Below are 12,035 nucleotides of genomic sequence, written 5' to 3'. Positions count from 1 at the left end.
TGGCCCCCCCCCACCCCGCGGTTCCCATGGTACCACGCAGGCGCCGACAACAAACTGTGTCTATCCCTCTCTCCCGAGAGCCGAGCCGGTCAAATGTCGGGAAAAGTAGTTCCCTGGCAACGGGGCTTCTTTCGCGCGGGGCGGGTCCCGGGGGCGGGCCCTCGGGGTCGTGGGACGCTCTGGGCGCCGGAAGTTGAGCGGGGTCCGGCGGAAGGATCTCGGCGCGCGGCGCTCCGCCCCACTTGAGCGTCGGCGACCGGACTGGAGAGCGGGGAACGCGGCGGCGGTTGCTCTGGTCGCCTCTTGGAGGAGGCGGAGCGGCGTCAGCAGAAGGTGGCAGGGCGTGCTTCAGGAGACGCGATCTCAGCGGTGGGGGACCGGGACCTCCGGGCTGTGGACGCAGCGTTCTCGCGGCCGCCTCAGCCGTCGGGCCCCCAGCTCCCCGCGCGGAGCCGCCTCGGGGCCTAGGCCGGCCGGGGCCGCGGAGGGCAGGGGCCACCAGCAGCGAGAGGCAGGTGCCCCCGGCGGCCGCCGCCGCGATGTTCAAAAACACGTTCCAGAGCGGCTTCCTTTCCATCCTGTACAGCATCGGGAGCAAGCCCCTGCAGATCTGGGACAAGAAGGTGCGGGGACCCCAAGCCCGATCCCTACTGTCCCTCCATACCCTTTTCTCCTTCCTCTCCATCCTGCTCATCCCCTTCATCTCTCTCCTCCTTTTACATTCCCCTGAACCTCCTTTCCGTCCCCTCCATTCCTCCGACCCCTCTTCCTCTCCATTCTGTTCTCTCCTTCACCCCACTTCCCTGGACCCCCTCATCCTGCTTATCCTTTCCATTCCCCTGCACCCCTCCTCCTTCATCTCCTTCTCCCTGTCCATCTCACTGGACCCCTGCATTCTGCTCATTCCCTCCAGCTCCATCCTCCTAAACTCCTTCACCTCCTTCCCCTTCACTCCCTTCATCCTCCCTCATCTTTTTCTCCATCCTCCACTTCCCCTCCCTTCCACAGCCCTATGCAAAACCCTCCCCTTCCCAAAATTCTACCTAAGGCCTTAGAAAGTCCAATATTATAACAACATATTAACTGTCTACCAGTGACCCTGGGTAAGGTATTTACTTTCTCCATGCCTCAGTTTCCTTATCTTTAAATGAGTATAAAGTTACTCACTGCCTCACTCAGGGGTAGAAGGTTGTTATAGAAGGCTCTTTAGTGTAGGAAGGATCATTGGTACCTTGGGAAGCTTTATAATCCAGGTAGTTGGAGAAAATATAACATACAGCAGTGAGCAGGTAATTCTGTGGAAGGAAGTATTGTGATAGTGGCAATAACAATTGGTGTGAAAGCAGCAGAACTTTTTTTCACATTCTGGTGCCCCCCACCCACAACCCTCTTAATACCATATGTTCTCTGGGCAGCTAGGGGGCTCAGTGGATTGAGAACCAGGCCTAGAGAAGGGAGATCCTGGGTTCAAATTTGACTTCAGACACTTCCTAGCTCTGTGACCTTGGGCAAATCACTTAACCCCCATTGCCTAGTCCTTACTGCTCATCTACTTTAGAACCAACACATGGTATTGATTCCAAGACAGGAAGTGAAGGATTAAAAAATATTGAGTGTTCTCCACTAAGTGACTTAACTTCTATGGGCCTCAGTTTCTTCATCTCTAAAATGATAACGATGGACTAGAAGCCTTCTTAAGGTTTTTTGCAACTCTAGATCTATGATCCTAAGTTACTTATCTCACTTGGCCTTCAGTTTTCATCTGGAAGTGAAGAAATTAGACAAGATCTCTGAGGTTTCCTCCTTATCCCTGCCTATTATGTCTAACGTACCCTGTGTGTGTGGGGTGCCCTTATTGTGGGCATTTGACGTGGTTGAACATGGCCTTGTTTTTCTCAGTCTTTAGTTATTTGTCATAGTAGAGTTGGAAGGGACTGTGGAGATCATTTGGTCCAATACTGTCATTTTACAGATCAAGAAACTAAGACCTAGAATAGTAATCAGACTTCCCTTCCCCAAGGTCCAAGTTAAGTGTTATTCTTAACTCTCAATTCCTATCAACCTTTCATCTGCCAGTCCAGTAGATAACACAGCTTTTCCCACCTGGAGAAAATTTCAGATTGGAGCCATCTATTCCTTTTCTACATGTGGACTTGTTATTTGTTCCTTACTTTTAACTGAATCTGGAAATAATCCTAGACTAGAGCTGGAGGCTGATCTCTGATGTGATGGGGAAACAGGGAAGTGCAGTGGAATAAGTATGAACTGGGGGGGCAAGAGGAGGGGTCTGGACACCTGGGGTCAAAACCCACAGTTAACTAGCTGAGTAGCTCTGGGCAAACCTCAGTTTCCTCCTTTTTTATATGAGGGCATTAGAATAGGTGACTCTTCCACTGATATTTGTATGACTGTAGGCTTTGGGATCTGTGCGCTGCTATTTAGGCCTTATGTCTGAATCAGAAAAAAAAAAAGGGGGAAAGTGGTGAAAGAATAAGTACAGGGTAGTCATTTCTGAGCTAAATGGGAGACGCTTAATGGCTCTTGCTTGTCTTATCAGATAAGGGACGTTGATCTTTACAAACTGGTCATTTTTCCAGCTTCATGCTCTGTCTTCCAATGGATTGTTTTGAACTCACACCAAGTGTAAATACAAAGTAAACAATCAAAAATCAAGCAGCAATTTCCGTTAGGCATAGTATTGGGCCTCTTAATTAGCAGCGATCACTGAGAGGTGAATGTGCACACCCTCATATTGTCTGCACAGAACAGAAGTTCTCTCACCAAAAATGGGCCACTTCTATTTTAGCCCTTTTGAGCATCTTGCCTTTAACTCCCACTGATTTTGCTCAAGGGGAAAATTTTTGCATTTCTGAAGAGTTTAGCCAACTTCATATTGAAAAGCAGCATTTAAGGGAAACCGAATAATCTTAAATTTACTATTATAGGTTCCCTTCCAGATGATATTCCCTAATGACGGGACTCAAACCTGCCTCATAGGTGCAGGTGCACCCAATTACATCAGGCTTTCAGGCTTTACAGAATTGGAGTTAGGTAGCTGCAACCATGCTGGAACGTTTTGTCTTGTCTCAGATGTTCTTTCTCTCCTGCTGTGGTTGTAGCTCCCTTGTGGTCTGCAGTTACCACCCTGCTGCTGAGAGTGATGGCTGGTGGGACTGAAGTCAGGATTATAGCTTTGTTTCCCATCTGGTTCATTTTGTTTTTGCACAGAGGAAAACTCTGGACCCCTAAGCAAACAGGTACTTGTTAGGTACAAGTTCTTGGCCACAGAGTGGATGAGGAAATAGAGATGGCTTTTGTCCTGTACAGATTCTCCTTAGAGGCGAGTCCAGCATCATCTGTGTGTCTGAAAGCTAGTAGAAGAGATTGGAAAAGCTTTAAATGTGAATGCGAATTTGACCGGCCCCCTTCTTTCTGGTGTTGTTTTGGTGCTGCCATTGATAAAGTTAGTTAGGAAATACAGTATAGTGTTTTGTTTTGTTTTTTATTTATTTATTTTTTTAAGCTGGGAGCACAGGTGTGTCTGGTAGCTTAGTTAGTCACAATGAAATAAAGTTTCCTAAATTCTGAAACGGAACCTCTGCAGATAGCAGTATTGCTCCTCCTACTTTCCTGTGAATTAGAGGGAGAGAGAGAGAGATGTGAGCCAAGAACTGACAGCGGCTCTCTAGTGGTTTATCCAGCATAGAAACAATTGGACTAGAAAGCGTCACTTAATGGAATTCAGGGGGATGCTGGAACGTTGCAGGACGGAGCATCAGAGAATTTAGGACTGTCCTTGGCTTAGGAAGTTTCAGCCACAGAGAGATTGAATGAAATCTTTACTAGAGAAATGTTTCGGTGCTTTTCTTTTGGGCTTGATCCCTTCAAACCCCCCCCCCTCTTTTTTTTCATTTTCATTTTTCTCATCTAGCATTTTAATAGTCAACATGTTTACATGGGAATCATGAAAGCTAGTTGCCATGGTGCACTGTGTGTCCCTTAACATTGCCACTAGAGGTCGGATGATACCCTGACGATATAAACATACACAAAATACTTGTTTGTCCAACAGGATTACAAATTTTAAATTAAACAACAGGTGAACATAATATATCTGAAATGTCTAATAGTAAAGAACTTTTAGAACCATGAACAATTTCAAGAGAGCTTCCTAACCGTCAGAATGAGAGTGTGTTTACCCACTTTAAATATATAGGATTTTAAAGCACTTGGGGGATTGTTTTTAAGCTCTAAGCATTGAGTAACCAAATTAAGATCACACTAGTGTAGCGATACTGTGGTTTCATTGCCAGATTTCTAGAAGCAGCTTGAAATGGAAATGGCAAACTGGAAAATAGCCCCAATCCCAGGGATTAAGGGCAAAATGTATCAAGAATAAGGATGAGGTGGGGACAGTTGAGATATGTGACCTTAATTGGTATTTGTTTGGTAAATATTGACTTAGTTGCAATGTAATTGCAATTAAATTAACATTTACCACTTACCCTGGACAGAGAGCTCCGAAGCCTGGGAACTTTGTCCACTAGAGTAGCCCAGCCTTTTCTGAGTGTCAGTGCAAGGAAAGCATCTCACCGGAAGACAGTGCCATGGAGGGTCTTGTGCGTAAAGCCCCAATGGAACCAGGACTCCCCTTTGATGGAGAAGGTTCTTTAAGGGTTCCTGCTTGTGGTTGAAGTTCTGTTCATTGTATTATTGGTCCCCCTCAATGAAATCCAGTCCCTCAGCATTGACTGATTGACTTCTAGCCATAAGCAAAAAGAACCTGGATGAAGAGCACCCACTGCCCATAATAGTAGAACAAGGCATGGTGCTGCTTTAAGCTCTGGAGTTGTTTTCTCCCCTTCTTTTGTATGCCGAGTTATGCCCATCTCCGGGAACTGGGTACTTGGCGACTGGCTGATAGCCTGAATGTGAATTGTTTTGAGAGCATTGGTAGAATTCATGCTTCATTCAAAAGTCTCTCCAGTGACACTTAGAGATAGCCTTCTCAAGGAGTTCAGGCACAAAAGGGAGGAAAGATAGGGGACAAGAGCTAGCAGGAAGGGGAAAAATAAAGCCTCTCCAAGATTCCCCACTTCCCCACCTGAGGGTAGAGCTTTTGCTTGAAGATATTAATAACTTTTGTTAACATTCTTTTTTTTTTTTTAAACCCTTACCTTCCGTCTTGGAGTCAATACTGTGTATTGGTTCCAAGGCAGAAGAGCAGCAAGGGTAGGCAATGGGGGTTAAGTGACTTGCCCAGGGTCACCCAGCTGGGAAGTGTCTTGAGGCCAGATTTGAACCTAGGACCTCCTGTCTCTGGGCCTGGATCTCAGTCCACTGAGCTACCCAGCTGCCCCCAACATTCTTTTCTTCATTGAGATATGTGAGGTAGTTACTTGCCTAGACGAAGAAATTGAGGAACTTACTTAAAAAGACACATAACTATAACCCATCCAGCTAGAGAGGTGTTCTGACTCTGTAAGAATAGTGATTCTAGCCAAAGCCTGGTATAAAACCCAAATTCAGACACCAGTTGCAATAAGTGGTCACCGTATATGTTATTTTTATTTTGTGGTTAAAGACATTTTTTTAAACCCTTACTCCCTGTCTTGAGAAGTGATATGAAAAAGTATCCATTCCAAAGCAAAGGAGTGGTAAGGGTAGGCAATTGAGGTTAAGTGACTTGTGACTTGCCCAAGGTCACACAGCTAGGAAGTATCTGAGGTCATTTTTGAGCCCAAGACCTCCCACCTCTAGGTTTGGCTCTCAGTCCACTGAACCACATAGCTGTCCTCTTAGTATCAATTTCAAGACAGAAGAGCAAGTTGGCTAGGCAGTTGGGGTTAAATGACTTGCCCAGGGTCCCACAGCTAGACAGAGACAATGTCTTTAACCTCTGAGTCCGACAGGATTTATTCTTTTCAACACAGCTTATTCTTATATGATAAACAGTTTATAGTTAAGATACTAATTTCATTTGATGGGGGTGGGAAGGTGGTGGTGGTTAAAGGATGCCTGTACTTGTATTAGTGCTCCATGGCTTAACCACAAGATGGAGATGTTACTCCATGAAAGTCTTTCTGGCCCATATACTCCAGCTTTGTCTGAATATTTTTTCTAATTGTTTTTTTTCTTCTTTCTTCTCCCTTAATTGGTCATGATAAAGAACAGAAAGGGATGTGATCTTTTTTTGTGGTGCTTAATGAATGCTTTTTCTGTTTTATAAAAGTAGATGAGAGGAACTTGTAAATATGTTTTTCAGTTTCCTTTGGTACCTCTGGGTCCTTGATTTCTGAACCATCAAGTTTCTTTTTAGAAAAAGCCCCCTTTCCAAAGATCCCCACTTTAAATAGTGATGCCTGTGGTCCTTTACAGAGCCGTTCACATTTTTATAGTGTTTGGCATTTGATCAAGCGTGTTCCCATTTTATAGATGAGGTAGCTGATGTTTGGAAAGGCAGTTGACTTGCATAAAGTCACAGAGGGAAGAAGGGACAAGATTGTACTGAAATCCCAGAGAAACCAGTGAGGAAAGTGAGGAACATTCCAGTTATGGGGTGGAAATGGATTTCTTTAAAAACGTGCCTTTTCCAAGTTAAACTTACCGTTCTAAAGTAGTGAGACTTTACTGTATGTTAACAAGAAATTTTGCTGATTGTAAGTGTCTCTGTAACCTCCCAAGGATGGCCTTTGCTTTTGGAAGCAAAAAACAGCTTCTGTTGCACTGACAATTTCATAAATCTGATTATTTAGATTTGTTCTTTGAAGAGTTATAAATTAAAAGTCCAGGTTTGATTTATGTCCTCAGTAATTATTAAGTAATGATGCCTGACTGACTGCAGAGGTCTCCCTCAGCATATTCCTTCATTTGAAATACAGTCTCTGCTCTAGTGCTAACCTCTGCTGGGACTTTGGCTCGGCTTGAACGTGAATCCAAACATGTCCCTGGGTTTGCTGGATAACGGTGGGGTTCAGCTGCTGGAAAAATTGGGTGGGACCAGAAAGATGAGGCATTGGGGGTGTGTGGGAATATGTGGACTAGATTCAAATGATTTTATTTTTAGAGTGCTTTTATAAGCGCACAACATTCAACAGATCCTTTTCCTGTCTTTCCCCTCCTGCTGACCTTCTTCCTTGGTGGTGAACATTTTTTAAATCCGTGCGCTCTCATTATTTACTCTCTCGGAAGCTGTTATCCAAAGAGGGGCCTATTTACAAGATAAGGATTTCAGGGTTGTTTTTCACCCATGCAACTTAACAGAATCCCTTATTAAGCTATACAGGGTGTCTCTGATTTATTTCAGTGTGTCATAACATTAGCAAAGTAACTTTAATTTGGTACACTGCATTTGAGGTCTTGGGGTAGATAGATCTTGGAATTAAATGATGACAACAAACAATTGGAAGTCTGTAATTTAGATAGAGGAAGGCAGGAAAATTGCTTCCATAATGGATAGTTTTCATTGACAAGTCGGCCATCTTTGATACAAATGAACTCAGTGGCCTGATCTCTCGAGAGTTTAAGAAAGGAAGTCAGTATTCTCTAAGAACCAATAGCACATTCATGCTTCTGAGGTAGAGATGAAAGGATGCTTTGAAAGTTGGATTTCCTTCTACGGCTCTTCTCATGTCTGCATTAAGTTAAGGAAGATGACCAAATCGTCCAGTTGCTTTGGAGGTCAATTTAGGTGGTCTTTTGCATAGTTCTTAGATTTGGAACACAAAAGAGACCTCAGAAAGAGCTGGGTCCACTTCCCTCATTTTACAGGTGAAGAAATGGCACCAGAGAAGTGACTTGAAGTTAGAGGAGCTTCTTAAGTAACAGGGCACAAATCTGAGACTTTTTTTTAATCTTACCTTCTGTCTTAGAATCAATACTGAATATCAACTCCCAGGCAGAAGAGCAGCAAGGTCTAGGCAATGGGAGTTAAGAGACTTGCCCAGGATCACACAGCTAGACTGTAGTATCTGAGGCCACATTTGAACCCGGGATCTTCTGCCTCCACACCTGGCTCTGTAGCCAGAGTGACCTGGCTGCCCCAAACCAAATCCAACGGTCTTTTCCAGAGTGTAGGGCAGAGAGTTAGAACTCTCTCCTTCCATGTTTCTGTCTTCCTTTTTCTTATTTTGTCATACTACTTAGTACTCATTTACATCTTCATAGCACTTCAGGCTTGTAAAATGTTCTCCTCAAGACAACTCTGAGGTAGAGCTTGTGGGTATTAGACAGATCAGGAAACTGAGGCTCGTAAAGGTTAAATGACTTGCCTGTGGTGAGACATCTAGTGACAGTCTTTGGTGGGATTTGAGCCCTTTTCCTAACTTGAGGGCCAACACTCTTGGCTGACCACTTTGCCGTGATTTCTGCCTCTTGGGTTAGTGTTACAGTTAGTCCTCTGTCTTTGGGACTTGATGAAGTGAGGAAGTAAGCTTTCACTAACGAACCTTCATCATTTGAATTCTGTTTGCAGCCTCCGTCACAGAGGAATTGGCAGCTTGTGATGTGGAGATACTTTACTAATTGACATCAGTGTTCTCAGTTTCGGCTGAGCACTCTTGAATTAAATGGGCCGTGGAGCCCGAGGTGCCCCTCTTCCTTCAGAGGCGAGATCGAACTCATCAGGAAAGATGGAGGCAGCGCTGCGAGAGCCAGATTGGCTTCTAGGACCCGGGAGAGGTTGGCTGGCTCTTAGCCTCCCGCCTCCTGCTTGTCCTCAAACAAAAGCTCTCCTGCTAGCTTCCCTTTCAAAGACTGCCTTGTCGGCGGCTCTAGATCAAGGCAGCTGTAAGAGTTTCACTCGCTGGTGCGATCCCCAGCCAAGGCACAATGTGGACCTTCGCTTAGGACTAGCTGCCTGTTAGGTGGCTTCCGCATCGCTTTTGCTCTGGGAGCACCTTCAGGCAGACTTCTGCATCCCACGGCTCCTCGCGCCTGAGCCAGCTTCCTGTGGGTCAGTGAATCCGAAACATGAAGCTCCTTCCATGTGCAAAGCCCTGGGAAAGAAGCCTCACTGCAGTGCTCCCAAAGGCCAAACCCTAAAACCATCTTAGAGGGTTACTTGTGTTGATAGGAAAAAAATCGGAATACTCTTAGTGCTTTTCAGGAGCGAGTTCTAGAAACCCTGAAGGCGTGATTCTGCCTTTACCAGTCAGCTGTCATGCAGTTAATTTATGTAAACAAAATGTTCAAAAGTTGGGTGGCTAAAAATGATCATGGAAGTAGAAAGGTGGCTCTGTGGATAGAGAGCCAGGTCTGGGGATGAGAGATTTCTGCTCCCAGTGTGGCCTCAGACACGTCCTAGCTGAGTGACCCTGGGCAAGTCACTTCACCCCCATTGCCTAGCCCTTACCGATCTTCTGCCTTGGAGCCAATACCTGGTATCGATTCTAGGGTGGACGGCAAGGGTTTAAAAAAAAATTAGATAATGCTTGTAAAGCACTTTTGTAAATCTTAAAACTCTTCATTAACATGAGCTATTAATAGCAATAATGGTACTAGTAATGCTTTTTGCACATGTACCGTGCATGAAAAAGCGTAAGGTAGAAATATGGCTCAGCCCCTGCCCATTAAGGTCTTTTGGAGAAGGTGATGCTTGTATACATTTAACAGTGAAAACTAAAACTAGACTGTCTGTGATCGAGTACGGAATTGTGCGGTAAGACGGTGGCTTTACTCTAGAAAGGTGATTAGAGAAGTGTGGTGCAGAATGGTCCGGGGGCCGTGCTCTCCCCTCCAAAAACAAACAACCCCCCAAAGCCCTGTTTTGGACTTTAATAGTGAGCCCATTTCCAGTATTCCATGACTGAGTCATATTAACCCTACTCATACCTTTAGAGAGTTTATAAGTATAATCCTTTCAGCTTTAACCTTTGCAGACTGGGGTCCCAATTAAAAAACAAAAACCTTTCTTCACAGGAAAATCTGTTTTGATCATTTTCTATTTTTTAATTAAATCTTTTCATTATGGTATACTGATTAAAAGTTTCAAATATATCAGGTGTATACAAAGCCCAGCATGTCTAAGAGAATGGTGTTTTCTTTCTTTTTATTTTTTTTAGGATTATTTTTTTAACCCTTACCTTCCGTCTTGGAATTAATACCGTGCATTGCTTCTAAGGCAGAAGAGCAGTAAGGGCTAGGCAACGGGGGTAAGTGACTTGCCCAGGGTCACACAGCTAGCAAGTGTCTGAGGCCAGATTTGAACCCAGGACCTCCCATCTCCAGGCCTGGCTCTCAATCCACTGAGCTACCCAGCAACCCCCAGAATGGTGTTTTCCATGAAGGTTTTCCCTTTTTTTTTTAGCCCTTACTTACTTTTTGCCTTAGAATCAACACTAAATATCAGTTCCATAGAAGAAGGAGGAGTGAGGGCTAGGCCATTGATGGCGAACCTATGGCATGTGTGCCAAAGACGGCATGTAGAGCCCTCTCTGAGGATATGCCTGCTGTCACCCACCAGAATTCCTTACTAGAAAGCCAGAAGGACTGGGGTGGGGCTGCTCCCCTCCCCCCTCCACTATGCCTGATGACATATTTTCATGTTCCACACCCCTCTGCCTGTCTGGGGCCAGGGAGTCCTTGGCACTCAGCCCCTGAGGGGGTGGGCACAGCACTTGGTCTGGGGAATTGGGGGTGGGGTCCAACACTCCATCTCTAAAAGGTTCTCTATCACTGGTCTAGACCAGTGATGGGCAAACTTTTTAAAAATGGGACCAAAGGAAAGAAAATGCTCTTCTGTTTCTAAGGCAATTCTTTCAAAGTTTCATTGAATGTATCCTACTCATTGTATTTGTCAGATTAGGAATGTCGTGGAACTGGCGGGATAGAACATTTCAGGGATCCCCCCCCTCCCCCCCAACTGGCCCGCAGGCTGTGGTTTGCCCATCACTGGTCTAGGCAATGGGAGTTCAGTGACTTACTCAAGGACACACAGCTGGGAAGTATCTGAGGCCAGATTGGAACTCAGGACCTCCTGTTTCTAGGTCTGACTTCTTCATCCATCCCCTGAGCCACCCCGCTGCTCCAGGTTGTCCTTTTTGACTAAGGTCATCACATAGTTTGATCTTTTTGGAAATGTTTGGAAACATTTACATTAAAGGGATTCTACCGTCCCTTTTGAGACTTGTTAGGAGCGAGAGCAGCTCTAATCACTTAGCAGTGACGCCAGCCCAGGCAGGCAGGCCGTTGGCACAGGCCTCCCTTTGCCCCTCATGAGGCTCTGTTTTTCCTAAATGGCTCCGCTTCATCTTCCTCCATGTGGTGCTGACTTCCCGGCCTTGGTTCTGACCAGTTTCATTTCCTCCCCGTCTGTCGCAGGTGCGGAATGGCCACATCAAAAGAATCACAGACAACGACATCCAGTCTCTGGTGCTCGAGATCGAAGGGACGAACGTCAGGTAGCCCCTCCAGAGCCTTTTGTTCCCCAGAGACAGGTTGTGGGTTGGGGGTATCTCCCAGGGAAGGAGGCCAGGACTAAGGGGAAGCGTGTCATTGGGGGCTTTGGGAATTTTGAGGGAGGATGTGGTGGCTGCGGCTTCGGGTCTGGTTGTTGGGCTGAGCTGTTACTCCACAAGGTTTGGGGCATGGACTGCTCCCCGAAAAGCGGAGAGACCTTAAACTGGAATTGAGGATCTAGAGGAGGCCATTTCCCATGAGCCTCCCTCAAGCTAGTCTCTGCTGCCTACACAGGCCAAACGGCCTTGTGTCTGGGGACAAGGGGCAGGGGCGGTCGTCGGGCCGACCATCTCTGTTGTGTGTCCCTGCAGCACTACGTACATCACCTGCCCTGCGGACCCAAAGAAGACCCTGGGCATCAAACTCCCCTTCCTGGTCATGATCATCAAGAACTTGAAGAAATACTTCACTTTTGAAGTTCAGGTGAGAGAGAGAGTGAGAGAGTGAGAGTGTGTGTGTGTGTGTGTGTGTGTGTGTGTGTGTGAGAGAGAGAGAGAGAGAGAGAGAGAGAGAGAGAGAGAGAGAGAGAGAGAGAGAGAGAGAGAGAGTGAGTGTGTGTGTGAGAGTGTGTGTGTGTG

At 45.7% G+C, this 12,035-nt stretch overlaps 1 protein-coding gene across 1 annotated transcript in view; it reads left to right on the top strand.

Annotated features, from left to right (window-relative positions):
- The first annotated feature begins 318 nt into the window (after positions 1–318).
- The window catches only part of CFAP20 (cilia and flagella associated protein 20), a 14,402-nt gene continuing 2,685 nt past the window's right edge, over positions 319–12,035 (top strand). The window contains exons 1-3 of the mRNA XM_044660455.1: positions 319–623; positions 11,320–11,399; positions 11,769–11,880. Of these exons, the coding sequence (XP_044516390.1) occupies positions 540–623; positions 11,320–11,399; positions 11,769–11,880 (276 nt within the window). The 5' untranslated portion in view covers positions 319–539. The remainder of the gene's footprint in view (positions 624–11,319; positions 11,400–11,768; positions 11,881–12,035) is intronic.

Source organism: Gracilinanus agilis, chromosome 2 (genome assembly GCF_016433145.1).
Source record: "Gracilinanus agilis isolate LMUSP501 chromosome 2, AgileGrace, whole genome shotgun sequence".
Taxonomy (NCBI): domain Eukaryota; kingdom Metazoa; phylum Chordata; class Mammalia; order Didelphimorphia; family Didelphidae; genus Gracilinanus; species Gracilinanus agilis.
This window is presented reverse-complemented; position numbering and strand designations above follow the sequence as displayed.